General features: G+C 34.3%; 2 protein-coding genes across 2 annotated transcripts; one reads left to right on the plus strand and one right to left on the minus strand.

Annotated features, from left to right (window-relative positions):
• Window positions 1-7,021: 7,021 nt before the first annotated feature.
• LOC126812333 (Golgi to ER traffic protein 4 homolog) lies at window positions 7,022-15,701 on the minus strand. The gene is made up of 9 exons (XM_050538686.1): window positions 15,583-15,701; window positions 13,854-13,932; window positions 12,983-13,064; window positions 12,208-12,363; window positions 11,721-11,859; window positions 11,360-11,500; window positions 9,971-10,046; window positions 9,480-9,549; window positions 7,022-9,268 (listed from the first exon to the last, which is right to left on the minus strand). The coding sequence occupies exons 1-9, from the start codon at window positions 15,687-15,689 to the stop codon at window positions 9,156-9,158; spliced, it is 963 nt and encodes a 320-aa protein (XP_050394643.1). The 5' UTR covers window positions 15,690-15,701; the 3' UTR covers window positions 7,022-9,155.
• Window positions 15,702-15,927: 226 nt separating this feature from the next.
• On the plus strand, window positions 15,928-24,186 carry LOC126812331 (diphthine methyltransferase). Its single transcript, XM_050538685.2, has 8 exons — window positions 15,928-16,027; window positions 19,172-19,349; window positions 20,108-20,421; window positions 20,894-21,048; window positions 22,660-22,729; window positions 23,068-23,142; window positions 23,430-23,599; window positions 23,990-24,186. Exons 2-8 carry the CDS (start codon window positions 19,197-19,199, stop codon window positions 24,172-24,174), a joined length of 1,122 nt encoding a protein of 373 aa, XP_050394642.1. The 5' UTR covers window positions 15,928-16,027; window positions 19,172-19,196; the 3' UTR covers window positions 24,175-24,186.
• The last annotated feature ends 1,618 nt before the right edge of the window (window positions 24,187-25,804 follow it).

A 25,804-nucleotide genomic window follows, 5' to 3' on the forward strand; every position in this document is an offset into this window, starting at 1 on the left:
TAATCAGAACCGTGTGGAAAGTTAATTGAAGGGGATCAGCAGAAATCAAAGAATAAATACACAAACATTAATTGAGCAAACATTACAAGATACAATTGCATACAAAATCAATTCTAACCCGGGAAGAGGTAGCCTGCCAAATTGATCTGAATTCTATTTATGACTAGTTAATAAGCTAATTGTAAAGATGATTGATTTTCGTGTGTCATCATGTAAATACATGTTATTATACTTGATGTCTTTTAACCGCACATCTAGAAATAACAGGCCGATGAATATCGGAGTCGCAGAAGAGACGTGTTTTCTTAAGGCTAAACATTCGTTCTTACAATTCGTACAACCTCATTTACTGGCTTAATACAACAACAAATTGCTTAATTGTATTTTGAAAGACAATATGACTATTTATTTAAAGTTTGATTCTCACGTCTAAGATAAGCAAGAGTGGTCATTATTTTATTACGCTTGCTTACACAACCTCGACATAAATCAAAGTAATATATAGTCTATTTAACGGTAAATAGAATTCTTCGCATAACGTTTATTTTCTATATTAATAATAACCAATTAATTCTCTTCCTGCGTTTCTTTCATTGACTCTCTAATTTACTTCTTATTTGAACTGGCCTCATAATTAACTCCTATGTAAATACATTGCAGCTCAATTGTTCTTCCTTTCAAGTACAAATGACCCTTTTAAAGAAATGTAATGAAATGGGGTTTAACGTCCTACTGTCTGCTCCTATACCGGGCTAATTAAGACGGGCATACACAATACAGTGTGCCATGAGGAAAAGTTTGCCCACTATGGCCTACTCTTATATCGAATTCCAACTAACAAGGGATTTTTTTTTTACGTGCACGCCAATTTATACACTTGACCTCGGTTTTTCGCCACACCCGAACGACTAAAGAGCTGTCCTTGTCAGGCCCTCCGCCCTGCACCACTGGCAAGAGGAAACTACGTCGGAAAATCCCGATGAACTTTTTTATAAAGAGAAGAGCCACGGTGGCTACATTGGCGTGCACGTAAAAGATCCCATGACAGATGGAATTCGATATGAGCAAAATTCCCCTCATAGTACACTGTATGGCGTATGCCTGTTTTTATTAGCCCAGTATAGGAGCAGAACAGCGGGACGTTAAACCCCAATTCATTTTTTTTAAAGAGGTGTATGTCCTGTGGATACGCCAGGAGAAGAGCAAATCTCTCATGTTTCGAATAAGTGTAAACCCTTTTAATAAAAGTGAGGATTAAAACTTTTTTTTATGCTGTAATAATTCCTGACAAATAATTGAATTCTGAATACGTCAGAAAGCCAGTATTAATTTTCTTTGTTTAGATTTATTAACATAAATAAAAACTGAAAACTATTCTCTATATAAATTTAGACAATTAAAAACAACAACCCTCTATTCGATAACACTGCGAATTCGGTGTTCATGGATATAAATAAATTATCGTTTGTAGTAACAATAAAGATGGCGGCGTGAAATAAATAGTATAAATATATAATGCTGGTAATGTGAACTTTAGATAATCATAACATAACATACGTTAGGATTGATCAATTTATATATATAATATTTCAATCAACAGTTGGATTAAAGTGGGCGGGGCTGACTAGGTGGCAGCCAGAGTCCCCAATATTAAAGGGGCCACCAAATTAGTTCTAAAAGAATATATACCATAAATAAATATGTCATATGTTATGGTAGATGGACATTCAAATTTCGCAGCTACGACAAGGCAACCGGGGGTTGGGGTGGAGGGGGTGGGGGGCTGCGCCGCCGGCACCGGAATATGCCCCATTTCAACTGTTGATGCAAGGAGCCCCATGCAAGATATATCCAACTCTGCTAAAAGGCTTAGGAAGACCAATACGTATGTGCATGGTCTAAAAACCCATATTTGACTATTAGTTTGGAATATTGTATAATATTTTAAGACAATAACTATTTAGAAATATGCTAATGAGACATTGTCATCCGGGATGCCGTTTAGATCTCCTCCAATTCCAAATTCCAAGATACTTGAAATATACTTCTTTGCCTCAAAAAAATGAGAGAAAAAATGGAATTACCATTTCTGAATCCTTAAAGAAGCTAAATTGCTAATATTTGGGACCTAGAAATTGACACAAATGGGTAGCAATGCATGTAATATGCATGTACATGTATATAAACTGATTTACATTCAATCGTTATGTTTGGTGAAATACGTCAGAAGTCTCAATCGAATGACAATCTCTAGCGTCTAGTTATTCCAATCTACACCTATAGTATATATTGCGCATGGAAGAATATGAGGTCACCGTTTGGCATGATTTGTGGAATATATCTAGACTCGTTCTCCCAGTCGCTTGTTAGAAATGGCACTGAAATGCATGGTTCGTGTACCAATGGTAAAATGTTTATTTTGTCTTAAATTGGACATCAGAAGCCTATTTTTCCAGATAAGATCAAAATATCAATGTTGATTTAAATTGACATATAATTCGTGTTTTCAATGTCGAAGACTTTAGATGATATTGAGTTAGAGACTTATCTACTTTAAAGGACAATATTGGTGCCAGTCATCACATATGTGATAGAACTGGTTAAACACGTTCCAAATATCTGTTATCACTCATCACTTCAGTCAGTTATAGAGGGGGATAACTCGTGTTTTCCTTTTGCGTTCGTCACTTCCGATTGTTGAAAGATTGATTACACATCTATCGTAGCAATGATTTCTGTGATAAAATAATATTTGGAACGTGTTTAACCAGTTCTATCATGTATGTGATAATGACTGGCACCAATATTGTCCTTTAAGGACTCCTTAAAAACCCGATATCTTGAGTGTTCACATTTTTAATGCAAGGTACGAAACTCCAAGAACGCGTATATACTTTGGCGTGCATATAAAATAACCCTGCTAGTGCATAAATGACAGGAGAAATACCCCGAGCTAAAACAAATTCAATGCGTGATTCGGTTTCTCTTTTTATCAGTCGAACAACGCCATGTATCAAACAAAATATCAAATGATAGGTTGCCTGATATGTTCCAGAACATAATATCATCAGCCGTTAAAACGCCCAGCCTGTCTGTCAACAATTGGTGCGAAAACCGAAAAACAAGAAACTAAGCCAAGTTAGAAAATAAAATTTCGAAAACGATGACGTACAGGAGGTTTTATACCTATAGGGCGTTGGAGTGAAGTTAACATTAAGGTCATAATTTATCAACCTCTATGTGGTTATTACACAAAATAAAGATGGGGCGAAGCTGATTTTTTTTTTGGATAACGAGCGCGTGTGAAGAGGTCTATACCAGACAAACTATCCTCTGATCTCTGACCTATAATATCTAATAATTAATTAAGCCCTTCCCCTTCTCAGATTTATATTTCTGCTCAAAGATAAGTGACATTAATATCATGCTTGTTATAAGCATTCATTTAGCAAAATATTAAATATATTTCAGTTTGTCGTATTTTACTTCATTAACTGTGCAACTTAAACAAGTTCAGTAAGCCAATATTATGACTGCCCACCATAAGTGTGTCGACACCTGTCTAAAACTGTCAATTAAAAATTTACTGATAAATCGAACGGAGCATGTCAGAATAATCGACGTTTTGTGAACTAGAATGTGAAAATTCTATTGACACTTTTATTGAAATTCGAAGAAAGGTCAGCATTATTTAAAAAATAAATATTCTAATTGCACAGAAATAGAACAACCATGTTAGTCCCAAACTGAGCTATGTAAGACTACTATGTCTCAATTGTCGACAAGGTGCTAAATTCGTGACTTAAAGGAGCTAAATCCCTATTCTTTGGCACCTATAAAATGGACACAAATGGGTTGCAACGCAATAGTGTAATATGAAAAAATGATTTACAATCGTTTCTATTTTTACTGTAATTTCTAATAAGTTATGTTCGGCGAAATACGCGAATAGTCTAAATTGAATTGCAGTCTTTGGCGTCTGGTTATTCAAGTCTACACCGGTAATATTCCCTAGTTGGATATGTTTAGCCTCGTTCATCGAGTCGCTTCGTGTGCCAATTTTAAAATTTTCATTGTGTCCTAAATATTGGATATCAGAAGCCCATCTTTTCACGGTAAGATAACAACATGAATAATAATAATAACAATGGATTTCTATAGCGCCTCGTATCCAAAAGTTTGCTCACTGGCGCTGAGTTAGTCTGTCACATTTACGACAGCTTCCCATCATCTGCACTGAATAGGTGTGTTTTTAGCAAGGATTTGAATGTACACCATGATTTTGCATCCTTAACATGTGATGGCAGTTTGTTCTAGTTTAGGAGCAACAACAGAAAAACTTCTGTCTGTTGATTTAAATTTACCAATAAGTCGTGTTTGCAATGTCGAAGACTGTAAATGATATTGAGTTAAAGACTTGCTTCCTTTAACGTAGATAAACATGATAATTGATTAGACATAGGTCTAGTTAAGAGAGGTTTTCCAATTTGTGATATGTTAAAGACATGGCTCCTTTAACGTAGATAAACATGACAATTGATTAGATATAGGTCTAGTTAAGAAAGGTTTCCCAATTTGTGATATGTTAACTTCTGATAATTAATCGTAATTCATTTCAAAGTAGAAGCAGTCCCAGGACATATATTTAATTATAAATTTATCGCTAACATGAAGCGTCTACTAAACTGCAATAATTGATAATAATTCTATGAATTTCATTTATTTATTGTTTTTGAACGAAATATACATAAAATGCAACATGGTTAAAATCTGCTGGTGGTTCGTGGCGTGTCAGTAATTTATTACAAACTCCACATATACCTAAAAATAAGCGAGACAATTTCTATTATTATTGTCTCTAGTATTACATAAGGCCATCTGAAGACTGCAATCGGTCTATTCTGGGCAGAAGCCGAGCGCGAGTTCTATATAACAGCACGTACATGACGCATGTTCTAAACAGTTTAAAGACGTTTCAGTCAGGGTTGAGTTCCAGGGTAATGAATTATCTCTTTATTGAGTCTGCCTGTTCTACTTTCAAATTGTTTTAACAGCAAAAAATATGCCATTTTATAGTCTATAAGGTCGAAGATCCCCCGGTTTATTGGACCTGTAATGCTTTGGATAGACCACAACTGTCTTCACTATTCTTTTCTTTGCGTCGAAACAAATCAAATGTTTTTCATTAAAACTATTTGCTAAAGTTCAACACCCCTTTGATAAACCAATAATTACTAACGGGCAACTGCTGCGCTACAATACCTAACGAAAGTCGTGAGACCGTTATACTAACAAGGGAGGCAAATCCAAAGAATAATCTTCCATAAAGAATCCCATTCCCTGTTTAAGAAAACTATCACTAATCAATCCCAATTGATTGCAAACATACAAATAAAAGAATCAATAAATATCGATGAAGAATTTTTAATATAAACAATTCATAGTTATATGATTTAAAGTTCACTCTTATTTTTTCCAACCAACTGAACTGAATCAAATCATCTGTCTCAAGTCAATAATGTATGTTAGTATTATTGATGCCATTTGCATTAATGGAATGATAAAAACGGAATATAGAAGTTTATTGAATCCTGCACAGTCATTTGTTATTCCTGAATCGATTAAATTCAAGCTATCTTCCTTCAGAGGTAACTTTCAACTTTACTCCACCTATTAAACTTTTTTTTTTAAATTTCTTATATTGTTACAGCACTATTACTAATTATTTACCTAGTGAATTTAAGCACATTCTAAAATCACATTCCATATTTCAGTGAGTTTAACTGTATCCCAGAATCATGTTTCACAAAGGACACGCAAGACTAAGGTTCACGTAGATCAAATATTACATGTTCTTCGGGAAAATAACAGATTTTGACTCTAATAATACCATTCCTACAGTAATCACAATTCCTACATCAATCAGGTGACTCAATAAGACGTTGGCTTGCTAACCCGGAGGTCCTATGTTCGATCCCGATGTTGGCCGAGAAAGTTTATTGGTATTTTCCGGTATGGTATGGTTCTCCCTTGTCCGTGGTGCAGGGCGGAGGGCCTGGCCTGGGACGAGGTATATAGTCATTTGGATGCGACAGAAAAACAAGGACCCGTGTTCATATTAGGTTGCACATAAAAAAAACCCATGACAGTTGGATTTCAAAATAACGAGTAGGATGTAGTGCCACTGTCCCGGCAAAATTGCCTTCATACCCGTCTTCATTATCCCAGTTGGTGCAGAGCAGTAGGACTTTAATCCTTGTTTCATTTTCTAGTAGTGAAGGTGAATTTGAACAAAAGTACGGATCGACAATAGTCGGCACGCTTTCATTCTATCGTAATTACGACAACACGTAATTTTGTAGGAATGTTACGGACATAAATCTGAATACCGTACGGGGACTAAATATGAAAAATAACGAGGCGCACCTATTTTTTTATTACCTACGAATTTGAATATTTTGTTGACACCTTTAATTGTGGTCTGAAACCGCTTGCTTAAATAACGATAAGAGTTATGCCCCTTTATTTTCGGTAAAAATGTCCGACAAGAAAATTTTAAATTCCCATCACTGATTTCTGCAGTAATGATATTATCTAACATACTCGTTTTATTCTATGTTCTTTGCTGACATCTACCGCCTGTCAATCATTACTATCACATACATTCTATCACAGGGTAAATAATATGTTTAGATATACTTATATAGATTTAGAGCATAAGACTATCAATGACAGTTTGTGTTAAAATTGAAATCTCTAATCATTATTTGACCCATTTCCTCCCTTGTTGCAAACTAAAATATTGTGAATGTTGAATCTGTAAACAGACTATTAATCCAAAAATTCTTCAATTCTGTTCAGTATTTATAAACATATGATAAATTAAACATCTGACACCATTCAGCATCCTTTAGACATTATAAACAGGATATCGTCAAAACAATATTGCTAAAAAAAAATCTTTTGATGTGCCTTTGATTAATCCAACTGAATTCAAGTCAGAAAGTATCTACCAATGATATATTGATTTTCTTTTTTTTAATCAAATAATCAAATTGTGTACATTTTAGCATGGATTAAGCCGTAGATATTATCAGATATAATCGTAACAAGTACTATCGTACTATGGACCAGGAATTGACCATGTTGTTGGATGAAATTCAAAAATCTAATTCACCAAATCGTTGCAGAATTTTTAAAGAAGTTGTATGCCAATTTTCATATTGATCGGACAGCATCACCCCAAGAAGAAAAACAAGATGAAGTGGCTGTTAGCAACCAGTTCCTGGTCAAAAAATGCAAACAAGGACCAGCAGCTTTAATGACAAGCTGAACTAAATAAAAAATCCAGATAGGCAATGGTACATGTAGTGCATATGTTATTAAATTAATTTATAACCATATTTACTGATAATTAAATGTAATGTGTACAACACTTATCATACAGATCAAATTTGATAAATCAACCAGTGAATAAGAACATCAACACCTTAAATGAAACACACAAAAAAACTTTTACACAGTCTTATTTAGAAAATAAATATTTACAATTTAAATACATTGAAATATTTGCATAGGTCAAGTTTACATAAGTAGCTAGCTAGCTTCTCAATACATTTATCATCATTCAATAACCATTTCATTATGCTTTTCTCCTATTTCATCCATAAACTTCTATATCATAAAGATGAATTAATATATAGTCAATGAAAATCAAAAACAAGGCACTTTGATAAATTCACAAAGTACAATAAATACTTATATTATTTTTTAAAAATTATTTGAGAAAGAATGCAAAGATTAATAATTACATTAAATTTGGGAAAACTTACTTCGAAATACATCACAGACGGAAATGTCTTATCTTACAATTTGCTTAATTTGAGACCACTTTGCTTAGAGCATGGCATTATAAACTTATATAATCTGTGTTTAACCACTAAGTTGTTACTAATAATATAATTACAGTCTACTATACTTATTAAACTTTATTACAATAAAATAAATTACAGATGAATACAAAAAAGCACTCAATAAGCCACAAATATCAATTAATACTTTAATAATGTATTGTACCTTGGTTTTTTTTTTAAAAAAAGGAGCAATATAATCGAATTATGAAATATACTGAACTATAATAAAACAATCACCCTGTTATTCAATGAAAATCTTACAATATAAAGACAAAATAATAAAGAGAGAGCAATAATTCAACTTGAGTACATTAAACTATATTTAGAAGTACATATTGACATAATACAAAGTAATATAGATATGGACTATAGAGAGAGAGAGAAATGGGGTTTAAAGTCCACTCGACACAAACTAGGTCATTTCGGGACTAACATATGGTTTAATTTTATTTCAATAATTCGCTTGCGCGTAGGGGTCTTTAGCATTGGGAGGAAACCGGAGGACCCGGAGAAAACCCACGAGGTTGGACAGGCGACCCTACTCCTTGTCACGTACAACCGGGGATTCGAAACCACGCCAGTTGACTCAATGACAGGCCTTATGATACAGCACGAGCATGCTAACCATTCGGCCACCCAACCCCCCATGGACTATAGAAACTTGCATTTATAATTTACCAATAATGCGTAACTGTTATGAGTTGGAAAATATGCAATTTTTTAAAACATTTATGCATGTAGTATAGTTAAATTCCTCTTGCCAAATGTCCTGCTCCTGGCCATAATTGTTGGTTCATATTTCTACAGAAGATGGTATCCAAAAAACATAAGCACAGAAACATTTCATTTCACTCTTACATATGCAGTTATATTTCCTTTTTAAATACATCAATCTTACTAAGCATATGTCAGAAGAAACGTAAATCCCCTTTCTATGATCCCGAGAATATGACACATAGTACAGTATGACAACATTCCCTATGTACATTGTAGATATACTGTATCTCACATACGGCAATCAGATAAGAACCAAATGTAACTCACTAAAACTACAATACTAATAATTTAATGTCACTTTGACTGAAAAATAGCAGTGTAAATGGTATATGTGTTCAACAAAGAAAATGTTTAATAGTTAGTTATTCTTTATTTGATATAATGATAAATAAATATTATAACAAGACATGTTTTGTCTCGGAATAACTTTTTCTTGACAAATATTATGTTATATATTGCAAATGGTCAATCCAATTCAAGAGGATTTTCAGCCCGTCTCTCAGTATATTGGCTACTCTCTAATGACATATCATCATCACTATCTTCAGCTTGATTCATTAAACTCTGTAGTAAATTACCTGTATAAAGTATTGAAAATGTCAAGAAGCTATGTAATCGATATATCATCATTGTATCAAAGTTTTGCTAAACGAAAAAAGAAAAAACGCATGAAGAACTATTCTGATATGCAACTTATTGGGCAATCCAACTGCCCTAAATTCATTGCAAACAGACCAATGTCATGCTACATCACAGTATAACACATATATGTCTTATATAAATTCTTACCAAATATTCCTTGATTTGTTGCTTGTGGTGGAGGTAATCCAAAAAACAACTGACCTATTTTATCCAAATACTGAAAGAAGAAAGAGGAGATCATTCATTATGCTTAATTCATAAACAACAAAATAACATAAATTGAGTTAAATGCCTTTTCATCTTAAATGTCATGCAGAGATTAAAGGCCCAATATTCAGACAATACACAATAAAAAGTAGTCTAACCAAAGAGCATATTAGACCAGAAAGTATTACAATGATCCAATTCTACTGCTTTCTATCGTCTTCTGACCACCATCTTTATTATTTTAGAATCATCAATGACTGAATGTTACTTTATTTAAGCCAAAATAGTATATAACCATGGCATTTTGTTTAATCATTTACGTTACCATTTGAAGAACACTTTTAATGTTAATTAGTCTTCTGGTATATTGCCGTTTTAACATATCCATTTTAATTTTCTGTACCCTAAATCAAGATATGATTGTTATTTACCTCTTTATAACTTGGATCTCTGTTTAATGATGCTTCATATTTGTCACATAATATAGAAAACACAGGTAACTTTCCACTAAAAAACAAAACATTTGATAGGTTATGGGTGATATTGGAGTTTACCATCGCATTGCCCACCAAAATATTCTATGGTTACCATCAAGGAATTGTTGATAAGTATAATATATGCCTGTATTTTAGTTTATCTTTATTAGCTCGGTTGAAGCAGAAAAGTAGACATCAAACCTTAAACTCCTTTTTATTTCATTTTTATCATAGCAGACCTATTTTAAGAACAGTTTCTGCATTAATCCAACTAAGTGAAATAATGATCGAAATTCCAACTGTTATGGGTTCACATGACCCGTTTAATTGTCCCATCCTTTGCCAGACAGATCTTCTTGAATCACTGACAAGGGGAAATCCTGGGTAACTGTCTCTGCCAACACCAACACTACTGGACTAGTGTGTCTGCACCTTAATCACTATAAGCTACTACAGCTTTGTACTACAAAGTTTGTAGTGAGATGGTGGACACTATATGTTGCCACTTTGTATTTATCAAATCTGAATACCCTTTAGGATCTATGGAACTATATTTTTATTCCCAACTGGAATGTTATTTCTTGTTTATTACAAATACTTATGTCGATCATTGGGCAAATAATTCAAAGTTTGGTCATTTTCACTGAAAAATCAACAATATCGCAGTAGAACGAAGTAATTGATAAATAGGCCATATAAAAAAAAAAGTCTGGCTTTCAGATGCCACCATATCACTTAAAAAAGACTACAAGCTCCATTTTCACTTCAAAAAAATAAAAACATCCCCGATTTCCATATGTTCATATTTTCTGTGGTGAAAGAAAATTACTGTATTAAATGTTTCTGGTTCAATCACAAATGGTACAGGTTAATAATACTTTACTCATTGCTATCAGTTCTTCTGCATAATTATCGTGCTAACTATTAATGAAATAGAAGTGACTAAAATTACATGAGAGATAGGAATGGAAGATGAAGGAGTAGTATTCATATTAGAACTACAAAATCATGTTTTTTTGAACAATTGTCTGTGCACCAGAATATTTGTTTTGTATGGCTTTAAGAGAGAGAGACACACACACACACACAAACTAGGTCATTTCAGGACTGACATATGGCTCAAATTTATTCAATAATTTGCTAGCATGAAGGGGTCTTTAGGACAACTTGGAGAAAACCCACAAGGTTGGACAGACGAGCCTACTCCTTGGCATGTAGCGGGGAATCAAAACCATGTCACTTGACAGGCCTTATGATAAAACGTGTTAACCATTCAGCTCCACACACACACACACCCATACAGCATTAAGATATACAGACTTGTATCTCAGGGTTTGTATTTACCCTTCTAGTGCTAACAGTAGGAAAGATAGAAAGTTGAGCAATGGTTTAACATAAGGTGGTCCCTTCTCTATTGCTGGATGATTTCTTGTGTAGGTGGTGAAAACTTCGTTGGCTGTTTCTTTATTCTGAAGGCATAGATACCTGAAAAATACAAACATTAAAATGTTACTTTGTTTTGGAAAGAGGTTAAATTAAGCAGAGTATTTAAGGTTATTTTAATGGACAATATAGAAAATATCTTAGAACAAGGAAATATTCCTTTTTGTTTTGGAATAAGGGTGACTAAAGCAGTATTTAAGCCTTAGTTTTTATTTCACTGGGTATTGTGCTTTTGAAAGAAAATTCCTTTATAGATACTTACTGTAGAACTGCTTGTGTTATAAACATATCAGCTTCTGATGCATAACCACGTACAGAGTGATATTCTATTAACATTGTAGCACATCCTTTACCATCACATGAATGAAGATAATGATAACGAGCTTGTACATAATTTCTCTCTGAAAATATAATATTTCAGAGACTCAATTAAACAGAGCCAAGAAAATACTAATAATAATGACTTTATTTAAGAAGGGTTGAAGATTAGGCTATAACAACCTTTCTAACATCCTGCCCTTCGTAGAAAATATAATACAAAAGATATAGCTACTACAAGACACCAGTATTCAATTAGTCATGAGCAAATATGGGAATGGAATGGATGCCAATGTGTACACAGATGGACCTCTGTTTTTCATACCTTCTAAACAACCAACTCATGAAGAAATAAATTGAAATTTTTTGATGATCAAATTTTTTTCATTATCCTTGATTCTGTTTACTTTCAGAAAAACAAACTAACTTACCCTCCCAAAACATAACACCAAATTTTTGATGTAATTCTGGATGACCTCTTTTGAATTTGCCTTCTGCTTTTTTGGACCAGTGCACAGCTGTTGTAAGGAAAGTGTATCTCTCGTGACTTTCTGGGTCCATAATCTTGAAAAGTTTCACAATTTTATCTGAAATATTTAAATTATATGCATTTCAATTAAAAATTTGATAACAATTTGCCTGGCAACAAAATATACACCCACAGCATCTATGTATTCTGAAATAATCCATGAAGGTTGTCCCACTGTCAATCTTTATGTGAATAAAAAGCAATTTTTTTTTTATTGTATATCAATGGGGTATTGAAAAGATTCAATAACATAATCAATGGCAATAACTCTATAAGAAATTGTCAGTAGTTGCTGTAATTGTTATTCATGATGCCATTATCTGTTAAAATATTCACAAAATTCTAAAGAGTAACCAAGGGCCATAACTCTAAATTTCATCCACATACACAAAGCATTTAAATTTCAAAGAGATTAAATGAGAACTATAGTCTGTAGAGTGCTTTAAAACAGACAGGGCCACAATTAACAATATATGTACATATACAATAAGACCACTTTTCAATTTGTACATATAAAATGAGCAACAGAAAGTTGATACACTAATCACCACACAGAAAACATTGAGCGAAATACTCTTCAGTTACTATTGTCATAGAATTTCAGTATAGTAAATCAGTTAGATTTAGATTTAATGTATCGTTTGTACCTACAATACAAAGTAATAATGAAGTTTTACCAATATTTTCTCTATTAACAGGAGCTGTTGATTTGTCAAGAACTTCTAATAGCAACATTGCCAAATCAGCCCCACTTGTATGCTAAAATTAAAATAGATTACAAAATAATAATACTAAAAAAAACAAAATCATATATTGCATGTAATATAATGTATATCATAAATCTACAGGTATCCTAATAATTTCACTTAATAAAGACAAAACAGTTCCAAATGGGTTAAAAAGGTCTATCTATAGAGGCTTGCAACTGAACTGCCATACACTACAGTGTGGATTATGTTAACCGTCAACTAGTTCTACTGCTCATCTGGAACTTGTTTAACATGTAAATCTGTGTACGATTAAATACTGACATAGTGTCATGTTGAATTACAAGACCATTAAGCTATCTTCCTTTATGTCTATATTGGATATGAAATCTATGTATCTCTTTCATTAAAAATGTACATGTTATCCAAAGTCTTCAAATCCATAAATTTCTTTCGGTTCTCCTTGAATTCAAAGGAAATAATGTTGCTAGCATTTTTATTTGTAGCAAGTAAGACACTAGCCAAAAATATAACCAGACAATATTTCATTGAAATATATAAACTATGATTGCTCAACACAAGATTATTTAATGAGAAATGACCTTATTCCATTCTTGAACAAAATTTTTTGAAGGTCATGTGTTGAGATTTTGCCCTGTTTAATACAGGTGTCCATCACCGGGACTACCAGTGAGTGGGATTTAACGTTATATATTGCTGTTTTACCATGGGCAGTCTCAGATTATGATTTACTAATTATGCAGACATTAACTCGGAACCCAAGTTCGCTGCAAGGTACAAAACATGTATGCCTAGATATGCCCAGAGGTATTCTCTTTACCTGATTTTGTTGCAACAAAGTACTAGCTCCTGTATAGAGCAAATTAATGGCTTCAGCATATTTCTGTTGAGAATTGTACCTAGTATAAAACAAAAGGAAATTACTTTAGTTTTCAATGCAAATAAAATATAAATAATTAGTTTCATTCGGATGTTAATTTCCACATCCAGGTCAAGTTAGTACTTATTCTTATTACATTATTGCATGCTTTAAGCACATATAATTTCACCTGTGCAGTAAAATGCAATGCACCTTACAGTTAATTACTTAGACTAATGTTGTTTACTATATCAAGTTATTTCTAAGGTGTATTCTCCGTCCAAGATGACCTGGCACCTGTATACTAGTCATTGCTCTATTTTTGTTGCTGCATTCCACAAAACACAAAATGTTGCATTTTGTGTGCATCATATATTTTACTTCACACAGATATATTAACTATCTAACTATCATTATGGGTTGTGACATCAAAAAAGACATTGCAGTCTATATATATACCTTTTCTTCGCTCTACCATTAAGCCACAATTGCTTGTTGACCACCTTGATCATATCTAGCTACTAGGTTTGCGCATACATGTGACATGGCAAAACTTAAATGGGTCCCTATTAAAATAAATTTCTCAAAGTGTTAATTGGTCTAAGTATGAAGAATTGTATTAATAACAGCTTCGGTTATACTTTACTTCTTCATTTTTCCAAACTGGTTGAGGCGTGACTTGAATTGGTTAATATAGAGCAAAGCTCTACAGCATCGCGCGAAGCGCGGTGCTTGAGCAAAGCTCTTTTCCGGTAACACAGGAGCGTAATTGAAAATGTCACCCACAGACTGTTGATTAAGAAAAAATTCAGACCGGAACCGGATACACTGGAGAAAACAGGCAATGCGCATGTCAACTAACCAAATCTCGTCCAAGCGAGATTACGCGCCTCATAGAACTATTTCTATGATGCGTCTAATCAATGACGTCACATATTTTTTACGTCAATGAAAATAATTATCACACTTTTTTTTTTAAAACAAAATTAATGTATAAAATTTAAATCTAAATAAAAATCAATTTTGAAAAACTAAATTATTTAACATTTTTTGTATCACTTGAGAAAATTAATTATGAAGGTTTTATATTTGACAATAATCAGCTTCGCTCTACTCAGGCAATGCCTGTTACATATTAAGGGTTTCAGCATTGACAACATCATAGATGGCATTGGTAACGAGTTCCAGTCGATGATGACTCTGATTGAGAAATTGTTTTTCTGTACATCCAATCTAGAATGACACTTTTCTAGATTAAAGTTGTGTTCTCTTGTTCTTTTCTCTGTGGTAACCTTTAGCATTTCATCATTTACAACAAAATCTCTTCCTGGCTTGAACAATCCTACCTATCTGGGAGTGGGATTGGGAATAACATCATAATAATCATATCTCTTCCTTCTGTATTCCAGTGCCCGATAGAATGTAGGTAATTCTACAACATGTAATTGGATTTTTCTAACTGTATTATAATTAGATCTATAACGGCCCCAATCTGTGCTGTGTGGCGGTTTCGGTGACATTATTTATACATTATCCAGGCAAACATCTGAAACATGAAATCAACTGGAAAATTCGAATCCTAGTTCCTACTTCTTGAGGATCGATGATCATGGCAGTCGATTTAAACTCACGAAATTATCATCCAAATTAATAACACAAGTAACAGTATTATTTATATTTCCTTACATACCTAAAATACACAGTTCTGTACATTTGATGAGCTTCGTAGAACTGCCCAGCATCGACACAAGACTGACATTTCGCCAGGACACGCTCAACTCCACGAAGAGCAGACATGTTTTCTGAGAAATAAAATGTAAAATCGTGACGGAAAAACGACAATCAGCTACAAAACGCATTTGTGTTAGAATAGTTCTGTCTCGTTCATATGAAAATTAGGCTAAGTATTAAAAATGAATTCCACGAAAATTGAAAGTTATAATCAATTAATGTATATTAGAATTATGTTTTGATAAAGATATCTTGCTTCGTTTCGTTTAATTTCCTGTTTCAAATCTGCCCTTATTAGAGTTGCTCCCCTTTGTGTTTTATTGTTGATTGATGATAGACCAAGTGGCTGTTTATTATTGGACGCGTTCAACAACTAATCTTTAACTTTAATCATTGAAATTGTGGTAAGTAGATAAAGAATCAGAAACTTGATTTTACTGACCAAGTTATGAAAATGGTGCATTTCATAGAATTCGTGCAACGCGAGAAAATGGGGGAAAGGGAAAAATGATTCCTTCCTCCAGTAATATCTATTCTAACAATCCTAAAAACTACTCAATAACCTGAGTTGAACCAGTTTTTGAAGATAGGTTATCTGAATGATTAGGCCTACACTCATAACAACCTCCTCTTGAACTCTTTGAAACCAAGATTTCTTACACTACATACATGTATAGATATTATGGACCATTATATATAACGTCTGTCTGTGGTAGCCTAGACATCAAATGCCAGGTTTTTTTTTACTTGAACCGTATGTCATAGTCAATTGCCAAGGACCTTCATTTCCCTATCTGATATTTTAAAAACATGGTCTGGGAATTAGTGGTTGAATATTACTTCTGATCTAACAAAGTTAGTAAAAACAAAAGTGGTGGATGATATTATATTACAATACTGGTTTTTAATCCACCCATGAGCCTGTACCTACCTAACTAGCTGCACAAGTGTTTTGTCTTGCTGTAAGTGAGGTATGCATGCATGCACACATACATTGTTAAGACGTGTATACATACTGTTAAGACGTGTGCACTGAAATAAAACTGCAAAAATTCATAACAATGACAAGGTGGAGGAGTTTGAATTTGTCCAAGGCAAGACTCAAAATTTAAAGTCAAGTTAACTTAAATGCTTCCCTTCATCTCTGCCTGGCTCTTTGTAACTTAATGGATTGACTATATATCGTGTTCAACTCCAGATCTAAGTATTTAACACCGGCAAATGATTAATACTACACATCATATTTACCCAAAGTGGCCTATTGTATATTTCTTTGTACTGATCCAGTAGGTTATTGCATGAAAATACATAGCTTACAAGATATTGCTCTCCTGGCGACTACCACTTTAGCAGTTAACTTGTTTTTAATGTTATTAATTCACAGTGTTGTATCAAACCAATTAATATTTTAGAAATAAAGTAGATGTTCTATCAAGCTATGTGTTTTGTTCTTAATATTTCAAACCAATCTATAATTACAGATCACAAAAAATAACAGTCTACTATTTGTACAGACACGAATTATGGCAGATGAAGAATTGGCAGTGGCTCAGCAAGCAGTAGCTGTCATCGCAGAAGCCCAAAGAGCATTAAATAATTCTCCATCTATTAGTAACCCTGGTACTCCTAGATCAGGTGATATTGAAGTCCGTGCAACACCTCCGTTACCAGCCCCTCAAGTTCGATCACAGCAACCTCAGAGTAAATATGGACAGTTACTGGGTGTTATAGAAGATATGGGTAGAGATATTAGGCCAACTTATGCTGGAAACAGAACATCTGCTGAGAGATTAAAAAGGAGTATTGTACATGCTAGGATATTAGTGAGAGAATGTCTTATGGAATGTGAAAGGAGTGCGCGAAGTTGATTTATCGAATAATTTAATCAAAATAAGCGAAAAATTTAACTTCATTGTACTGAACAAGAATAAGTTTTATACTACAGCAATCTGCAAAATTTTTCCCTGAGAGTTTATCTAAGGATGATGAAAAACAAAGCATAGTGGGATGACTGCAAATACATGTACAATTGTATGAAACAATAGTATATAGTATAAGAAAAAGCCTATAGTAATAGTATGCAATGTGTTTTATCCATTTCATTGTAAATAGGGTTTCTTCCATCACAGTTACAGGTTTCATTGCAGTGCAAATAAAAAACATACTGATTGTAAATATTAAACACTTCCATCATTATACATGTAGTATATCATATATTATTCATTTTGTAATAAACATCATTTTCTATCACTTATTATTTTTTTTATTGATTGCTTTTTAATAAGTGTGACAAGACATGTTTGAATATAATTATCCATAAGATGTTTTTTTGCAATTTACATTATAGTCAAGTTTAATTATGATTTTACTAGATCTTGATTTTCCACCTAGTTGTATTCTTCAAATTATAGGGCTGAGATTTCAATGGCACCCCAACTTTGTATAAAATGGCAAAAATTGCATTTTTAAATTGTCTGGGATTGAGTAAACACGGGGCATTCATATTATATGTCACAGTCGTGTATCATTTTGTGATATACACAATACAGAATGAATAACACACTTGCATGTACTTTTGTGTTTTGGATGTATAATTACTATCCTTATATATAGCTAATTTTCATTGGGGCATTGTTGACTCAATAAATTCTGTCCATTTTTGATAGGTGTCATGTACAAGTCAGGTTACAGGGCTCATCTGTGAGAGAGATAATGTCCTGTTACAGGTTTAGGTCGCTGACTGTTATATTTTTATCTTGATAGTGGGATTAAATTTGGCACTTGGCGCCCTTCTTGTATAATTTATATTTTTGCATACATGTATACTCAAAAGGCATTGCCATTAATTTTGCCATTGTCTGTGTTGTTTTTGTTGGGCAGTTAGTGATCCACTTTCTGTCATAATAATTCATACTGTATATGGTTCGACTAAACTCATTGAAAAAATCCCATCTATATGTATTTATTGAAAGAGATGGCTTCGGATTTCTCATACAATCTAGTCGGAATGTCCCCTGTGTAACTACGTAGTCAAATCATGTCAATTAAAAAACTATTTTAATCACCAGTACTAATACCCTCAGAATATTCTGCCACCGCAACGAAGGACAGAAATAGGGTTCTGCTTCATATTAAAACCATCTCAATCTTCTACTAATAATCTGAACATGGCTTCACCAGAATAAGCAAATCTGTCAACAATGTTGGTATAGAGGAGTGCCAGATCAGAGAGAGAGAGAAATGGGGTTTAACGTCCACTCGACACAACTAGGTCATTTCGGGACTAACATCAATAATTCGCTTGCGCATAGGGGTCTTTAGCAGTGGGGGGAAACTGGAGGACCCGGACAAAACCCACGAGGTTGGACAGGCGACCCTACTCCTTGTCACGTACAACCAGGGATTCGAAACCACGCCAGTCGACTCAATGACAGACTTTATGATACAGCGCACGCACGCTAACCATTCAGCCATCCAACCCCCGTGCCAGATCAGCTGTTTGTACATTTTCAAGGAATGATTAGTAATAAAACATGGGTTGTTTCTAGGTTCCAGTTGCATCTTATAAATTATATGAGTAGAATAACACAGAGGCCAGAAAACATGACAACCCATCAGGTTATTGATACAGAGATGTTTGCTGATAGCGTAGAATGGTGTCCCTTTAATCAACATGCAACAACATTACTATGTGGAACATATCAGCTACAAGAAGATGGTAAAACGGTAAGACAGTAAACTTAAAGAACAACTTAAATTGAATCGCATTATAGCCCTGTCTTAAAAGTTGACAATTCGGAAAGTGTGTACATGTACTGATGAGAAACGCACTTGAATGTCTTCCCTAACGGAAATGTAATGTGGTTTAACATCCTACTCTTGCTCCATCCGGATTAATAAAAAGGGCATATATGCCATGCAGTGTTCTATAAGCGAAACCTCTGACAAGGGGAAACCATGTCGGAAAATCCAGAGGAATTGTGGGACCCCCAAGTTTGCGAGCCACTTACTTATCCACAAAAGCCACCGATTTTCCCCTGCCCTAACAGTAAAATGTCATTTGTTTGAAATATGTATGTTTTAAATTTCCCTCTTCATTAAACAAGTCGGAGCAGAAAATTAGGGCGTTAAACCACATTTTATTTCCAAAACAGTGTCAGAATAACCAGTGGTTCTATATGCCTTGAAGGTCAACATTGTACCCGTAATTATAAAAGTCATTAACTATACACGGTACTTCCATATAGGCGTCTTGAGAAGTGGAAGGAAACCGAGAAAACCCACGAGGTTGGATAGGCGACCTCACTCCTTGTCGCATACAAGGGGGGTAGGGGTAGAAACAACACCACTTGTGACTCAATGACAGACCTTGTGACCCCCCCCCCCCAGCCCTCTTAGGTAATATGATAATGCACGGTTAAACGTTACACGGCCACATATAATAGTTCCAGAGAAAAGGGTAGACTGTCACGTTCTATTTTCAGGAGTCACCAGAAGAAGTCCCCAAAACACCCCAAGTTAGATTAGGTCATCTTAGAATGTATAAATTAAAAACATCTGATGCTAATCCACCTGAATTAGAACTTGTTCATAAATTACACATGCCAGGAATATTAGATATTAAATGGTGTCGGTCACTGGTTGATGATCAAATGGTGTTTGGTTTGGTGAATTCAGTTGGTGAACTTCAGATCTGGACATTTATTGATGGTGTCAAGGAACCGCAGTTGAACCATAAGTTAAAACTTGACGAGGGATGTTTAGGATTATCTTTAGATTGGTCAACTAAACATGAAAGGTTGGTGGATTTTTATACTGATGGGATATTGATCTATTTGATAGAGATAAACCTCTTACTCAATATTATTCATAGAATTCGAAATCAAAAACAAAAATTAGAATTCAATATTGGCCCGTTTCAATCAATATTAATGTTTTATATTACGTGAAAATGTGGGATCTTCATATCATCCGTTAAGACACAGTGAACATTTTAAAATAACTACACGAATCATGTATTCCGCGGACATGGTTTCAAACCCATTTGTATTGAAAAAAAAAGGAAAACACAAAAATTGTACACGAAATTGAAATTCAAACCATTTTTCGTAAATCTTTAGACTTTCTTGGGTTATTAGGCATACATATAAAACACGAAAATCTGATAATACACGTCCATCGGTCACTATTTATGATTTGCTAATCTAAAATAGAAGTGCAACATAATAATAAGATAGATGTGTTTAATTGGTTTGATTTAAATGTTTCAGTGAAAATCAGAAAGTTGTAGCGTCCGACTCAACAGGATCTATTAGTGTATATGATATTAATAGTGATCCCCAATGTCTACACCGATGGAAAGCACATGATTTTGAGGCATGGATCAGTTGTTTTAATTACTGGGATAGTAATATCATTTACTCAGGTTAGCAGAAATGACATATTGTGATTTATTTATTTTTGACCATTTTATTCAAATTATTAGAATCGAATACGATGTAAAAGTTGTTATGACAAATGGCCATGACTTAAAGGGACATTATGGAAGATTACATAAAGAGCTGGCAGTTCTGACTATAATAGTTAAAAACTAGATAAAGGAAATATGCTGACAATTTCAGTCAAATTACTCCACTCTGAACCGAGATATTAGCGATTGAATTTAGGCCTAGCCTCGATCATCATTACTAAAGTCTCGATTATCCACTTTTGCATTTAATCATCAATGCGCTCTGAACAGCAGATCGGATTCAAATCCAATGAAAATCGGACATATAAGATGGCATCGATAGTTGATTATGGTCTTTACATGTTAATAAATGTCTAATTAATAGTTTACATAACATTTCAGGCCTAAAGAAAGACCTGCAATAGGCAGATTGAGCTTTTGCATAATGTATGTTTAAAGATATTTATTTCATCGACATTCAAATTTCTAAATGTATACACATGGGCTTATTAACTTTAATTCTGTTTTCCCTGGACATTTCATACGTTTAGATGAAAACTATTTTGTAGATCAAAAAGATAATCTAATTATGGTCGAGGGAAGAAATCGTAAATTAATATGGAGACTTCATTGATTTTGAGAGAGAGAGAGAGAGAGAGAGAGAGAGAGAGAGAAATGGGGTTTAACGTCCACTCGACACAAACTAGGTCATTTCGGGACTAACACATGGTTCAATTTTATTTCAATAATTCGCTTGCGCGTAGGGGTCTTTAGCAGTGGGAGGAAACCGGAGGACCCGGAGAAAACCCACGAGGTTGGACATGCGACCCTACTCCTTGCCACGTACAACCGGGGAATTGAAACCTCGCCAGTTGACTCAATGACAGACCGTATGATACAGCGCGCGCGTGCTAACCATTCGGCCATCCAACCCCCCTGATTGATTTTGAACAATTTTGGACAAAAAGGGAGTACCAGTAAACGCCTTATTAAAGAGTATTATGATTGAGAATAGACTTAGACACTATTTTAACAAGTCGTACCTTTTAAATATGGAATATAAACAAGAATGTCAATTAAAAGGGAATGATATATGTTATCCCTTGCTTCTTGAAAGGAGCCGTCCCCGATATAGTCGGTAAAACTGGTGAAATTAGGGTGAAGGATTCTTGCATACCTTTATCTTTACAATCATGTGCAACTAAAAGAAGAACTGTGTTACTTTTTTTGGTCAAAGTAAATAAGCCATATAACATTCACACTAAAATCCACTTTTAGTGTCCCGCAAAATCGAGGACTTCCCATCTAAGTACAGCACCTTATTCATACGGACTAGAAAATGGAATTGTTAAACCAGTTCAAAGTCCGTTCTTTCTTCTGGTAATTTTTCAACTAAAACCTAGTGACATTATTATTTATAACTCTAATGAAATATAAATATTTTGTGCAATACTCTGTTGATCAGCAATGGATTTTGAAAATAATTTCTTAGATATATATTACAGATATAGCTTTATTACTTATTGTACACATTTGAAATGTCCTGATCTGCACATTGATTTTTTAAAATATTTTACGTGTCAATAGGTGGTGATGATTGTAAATTAAAAGGATGGGATTTAAGAAAAGATACCAACTCACCCATCTTCACAAAGAGGTAAATAATATATGTACATTAAAAACTCTGTAAGCTGAGGTCCGAGGAATAAATGGGTTGTTTAAGTGGTAACCCAACCTCATGTTTTTGACCCGAAACTTCATCCACCCCAACTCCACTACATTAAAATTGTACCATATTTTAGTCCCGAAGTGACCAAGTTAACGTTAAATGTCTATTTCTTAACAAAAGATATTTAAATCAACTTTCGAGTGCAGATAGTTCAACCTGCCAATTAACATAATATATTGCCTATACAAGTTACGAAAAAAAGAGGTGTTATTTTTATTGGGTGTAACTTGCATCAAATGTATGATAGAGAGTTGATTTTTTTTCAGATTCGACATGGGTGTTTGTAGTATGCAGTGTAATTCTTATAATAGTATTAGTCAGAATATTATCGCCACAGGGGGGTAAGATGTCAATGTTTTGTTAAAAGTCGTTTAATATGTATCATGCATGGTTATACCGTTCATATACGATTCGTCTTTTTCTAATAGTAACGAATTACGGAGAACGGATCGATCGATCTAATATGACGATTTGATTTGTGATTTATATTGTCGATCTGCAGTCATATTTCTCCTTAAAGATTTCAAATGGATACAAATAAATATATTGAAATATTAGATATAAAGAAAATAAAGTCTTATTTGACCACAAATTGCCATATTTTGAAGACCTGTGATTATACATGTAGGTATGACGAATATGTAAGATTATGGGATGTTAGAAACTGGAAAAGAGAATTAAAGGATATAAGATTAGATGGTGGTGTGTGGAGAATTAAATGGGATCCGTTCAATGGAACACATATACTTACTGCTACCATGTATAACGGTTTTCATATACTAAACACTTCTAACCCAGGTTAGTATATTTCTTAATCATAATTTACTACATTACATAGTTAGAATTAAATAGACAGCCATCACTTTTTATACGCCCATATGTTTATGCTAATGTGGTCGAATATCCGCCTGTTAACACACATACTTTTACTCACTCTATTGGGCTAAGTTCTTCACTAAAATAGTTAGTATTGGGGTAAAGGTAGTCAGAAGTCATAGGTAAAGAGGGGAATATATGATAGCACAATCCTCCCATTTGAGAATAAAATAATCATTCAATCCAAATCTTATATTCGTTAGGTCAATACCACCAGCGTTCCTAAGATAAAATAAATTTGGCTATAATTAGGTATAAAATGTTCAACATAATGTATGATAAATAATTGATATTTTTTTTTCCTATTTTCAGACGAAGACATGTCCATAGTTACAGAGTATAAAATTGATGATCATGGTAGTCTAGGTTATGGTGCTGATTGGTGTACATTACCTGTTAATAACATCAGTGATAAAACTAATATAATACACACTTTAATATCTACATGTTCATTTTATGATCATTCATTACACCTGTGGTCACCAGAAATAAAATAATAATTGACCCGACTATGCTCTACATTTCCCTGGTGAACTAGAGAGAGAAAGTAATGTGTTAATGAAACACTCCATTCCATTATTCCATGATTTCGGTAGGCCCGTGATAAAAAAAAAAAAGTATAAGAATGCGACAGAAGGCCAATGACCAAATTTCCTTATTTAAATTTAACAAATTATTGGCTAAAAATTGTTCTTTACATTGTACTTAACTTTTGGCAGAACAAAACATGTAGGTAAGATACCATCTTGGACATATGAGTTATCGTGGGAGGTTGGATGGCTGAATGGTTAGCGTGCGCGCGCTGTATCATAAAGTCTGTCATTGAGTCGACTGGCGTGGTTTCGAATCCCCGGTTGTACGTGACAAGGAGTAGGATCGCCTGTCCAACCTCGTGGGTTTTCTCCGGGTCCTCCGGTTTCCTCCCACTGCTAAAGACCCCTACGCGCAAGCGAATTATTGAAATAAAATTAAACAATATGTTAGTCCCGAAATGACCTAGTTTGTGTCGAGTGGACGTTAAACCCCATTTCTCTCTCTCTCTATGAGTTATCGTTCGTGCGTCAACAGGTGATTACAAAAGATTATAGATGGCTGCGATGAAATGAAATAGGGTTTAACGTCGTACTGTTCTGCTGCGACTGGGTCAATGAAGACGGACAACGTCATACATACAGTGTGTTATGCGGGAAATTTTGCCCGGACAACGGCGATACGGGCTACTTTTATATCGAATTCCAGCTGCCAAGGGTTCTTTTAAGTGCACGCCAAAGTGTAGATTCGACAGTAGAACACAAAATCGGAAGTACAATATGGATTATATCTGGTTTTACGTGGGGAGATGGATGGCTGAATGGTTAGCGTGCGCGCGCTGTATCATAAAGTCTGTCATTGAGTCGACTGGCGTGGTTTCGAATCCCCGGTTGTACGTGGCAAGGAGTAGGGTCGCCTGTCCAACCTCGTGAGTTTTCTCCGGTTCCTCCGGTTTCCTCCCACTGCTAAAGACCTCTACGCGCAAGCGAATTATGTAAATAAAATTAAACCATATGTTAGTCCCGAAATGACCTAGTTTGTGTCGAGTGGACGTTAAACCACATTTCTCTCTCTCTCTCTCTCTCTCTCTCTCTCTCTGGTTTTACGTAAAACTCACCAATAGTATTTAGGAGACACCTAAATCAACTCCCCAAATTTAGATACATCTAGTAAACATTGCTTCCGTCCAACACGCTGAACTTGAACGACCCAGTTCAAACCAGGCACTTTAATATGAGATGCTGTATTTGTTTGTGCAATTTGCTTCTGCAAATATTCATTTATATGACCACAGATCGCATTAACATCAGTGCATTTTAAAAAAGTGAAATGGAGTTTAACGTCATACACCAGGCAGTGTGTTACAAGGGATATTATGCCCGGACAGTGGAATTTCCGCCTACTCTTCATCGAATTCCAACTATTAAGGGTCCTTTACATGCACACCAACGTGTTTACAAGGAAATTTGGTTTTTCGTATCACAAACGCAAAGGACAGGGCCCTGGTTTCTAGAAAATATATGTCTTCGAACCGTAAACAAGTAAAGATAACTAATCAGAAAGACCAAGTGTGAAGTGTCGCAATGATTTTATTCG

Source organism: Patella vulgata, chromosome 2, assembly GCF_932274485.2.
Source record: "Patella vulgata chromosome 2, xgPatVulg1.2, whole genome shotgun sequence".
NCBI lineage: Eukaryota > Metazoa > Mollusca > Gastropoda > Patellidae > Patella > Patella vulgata.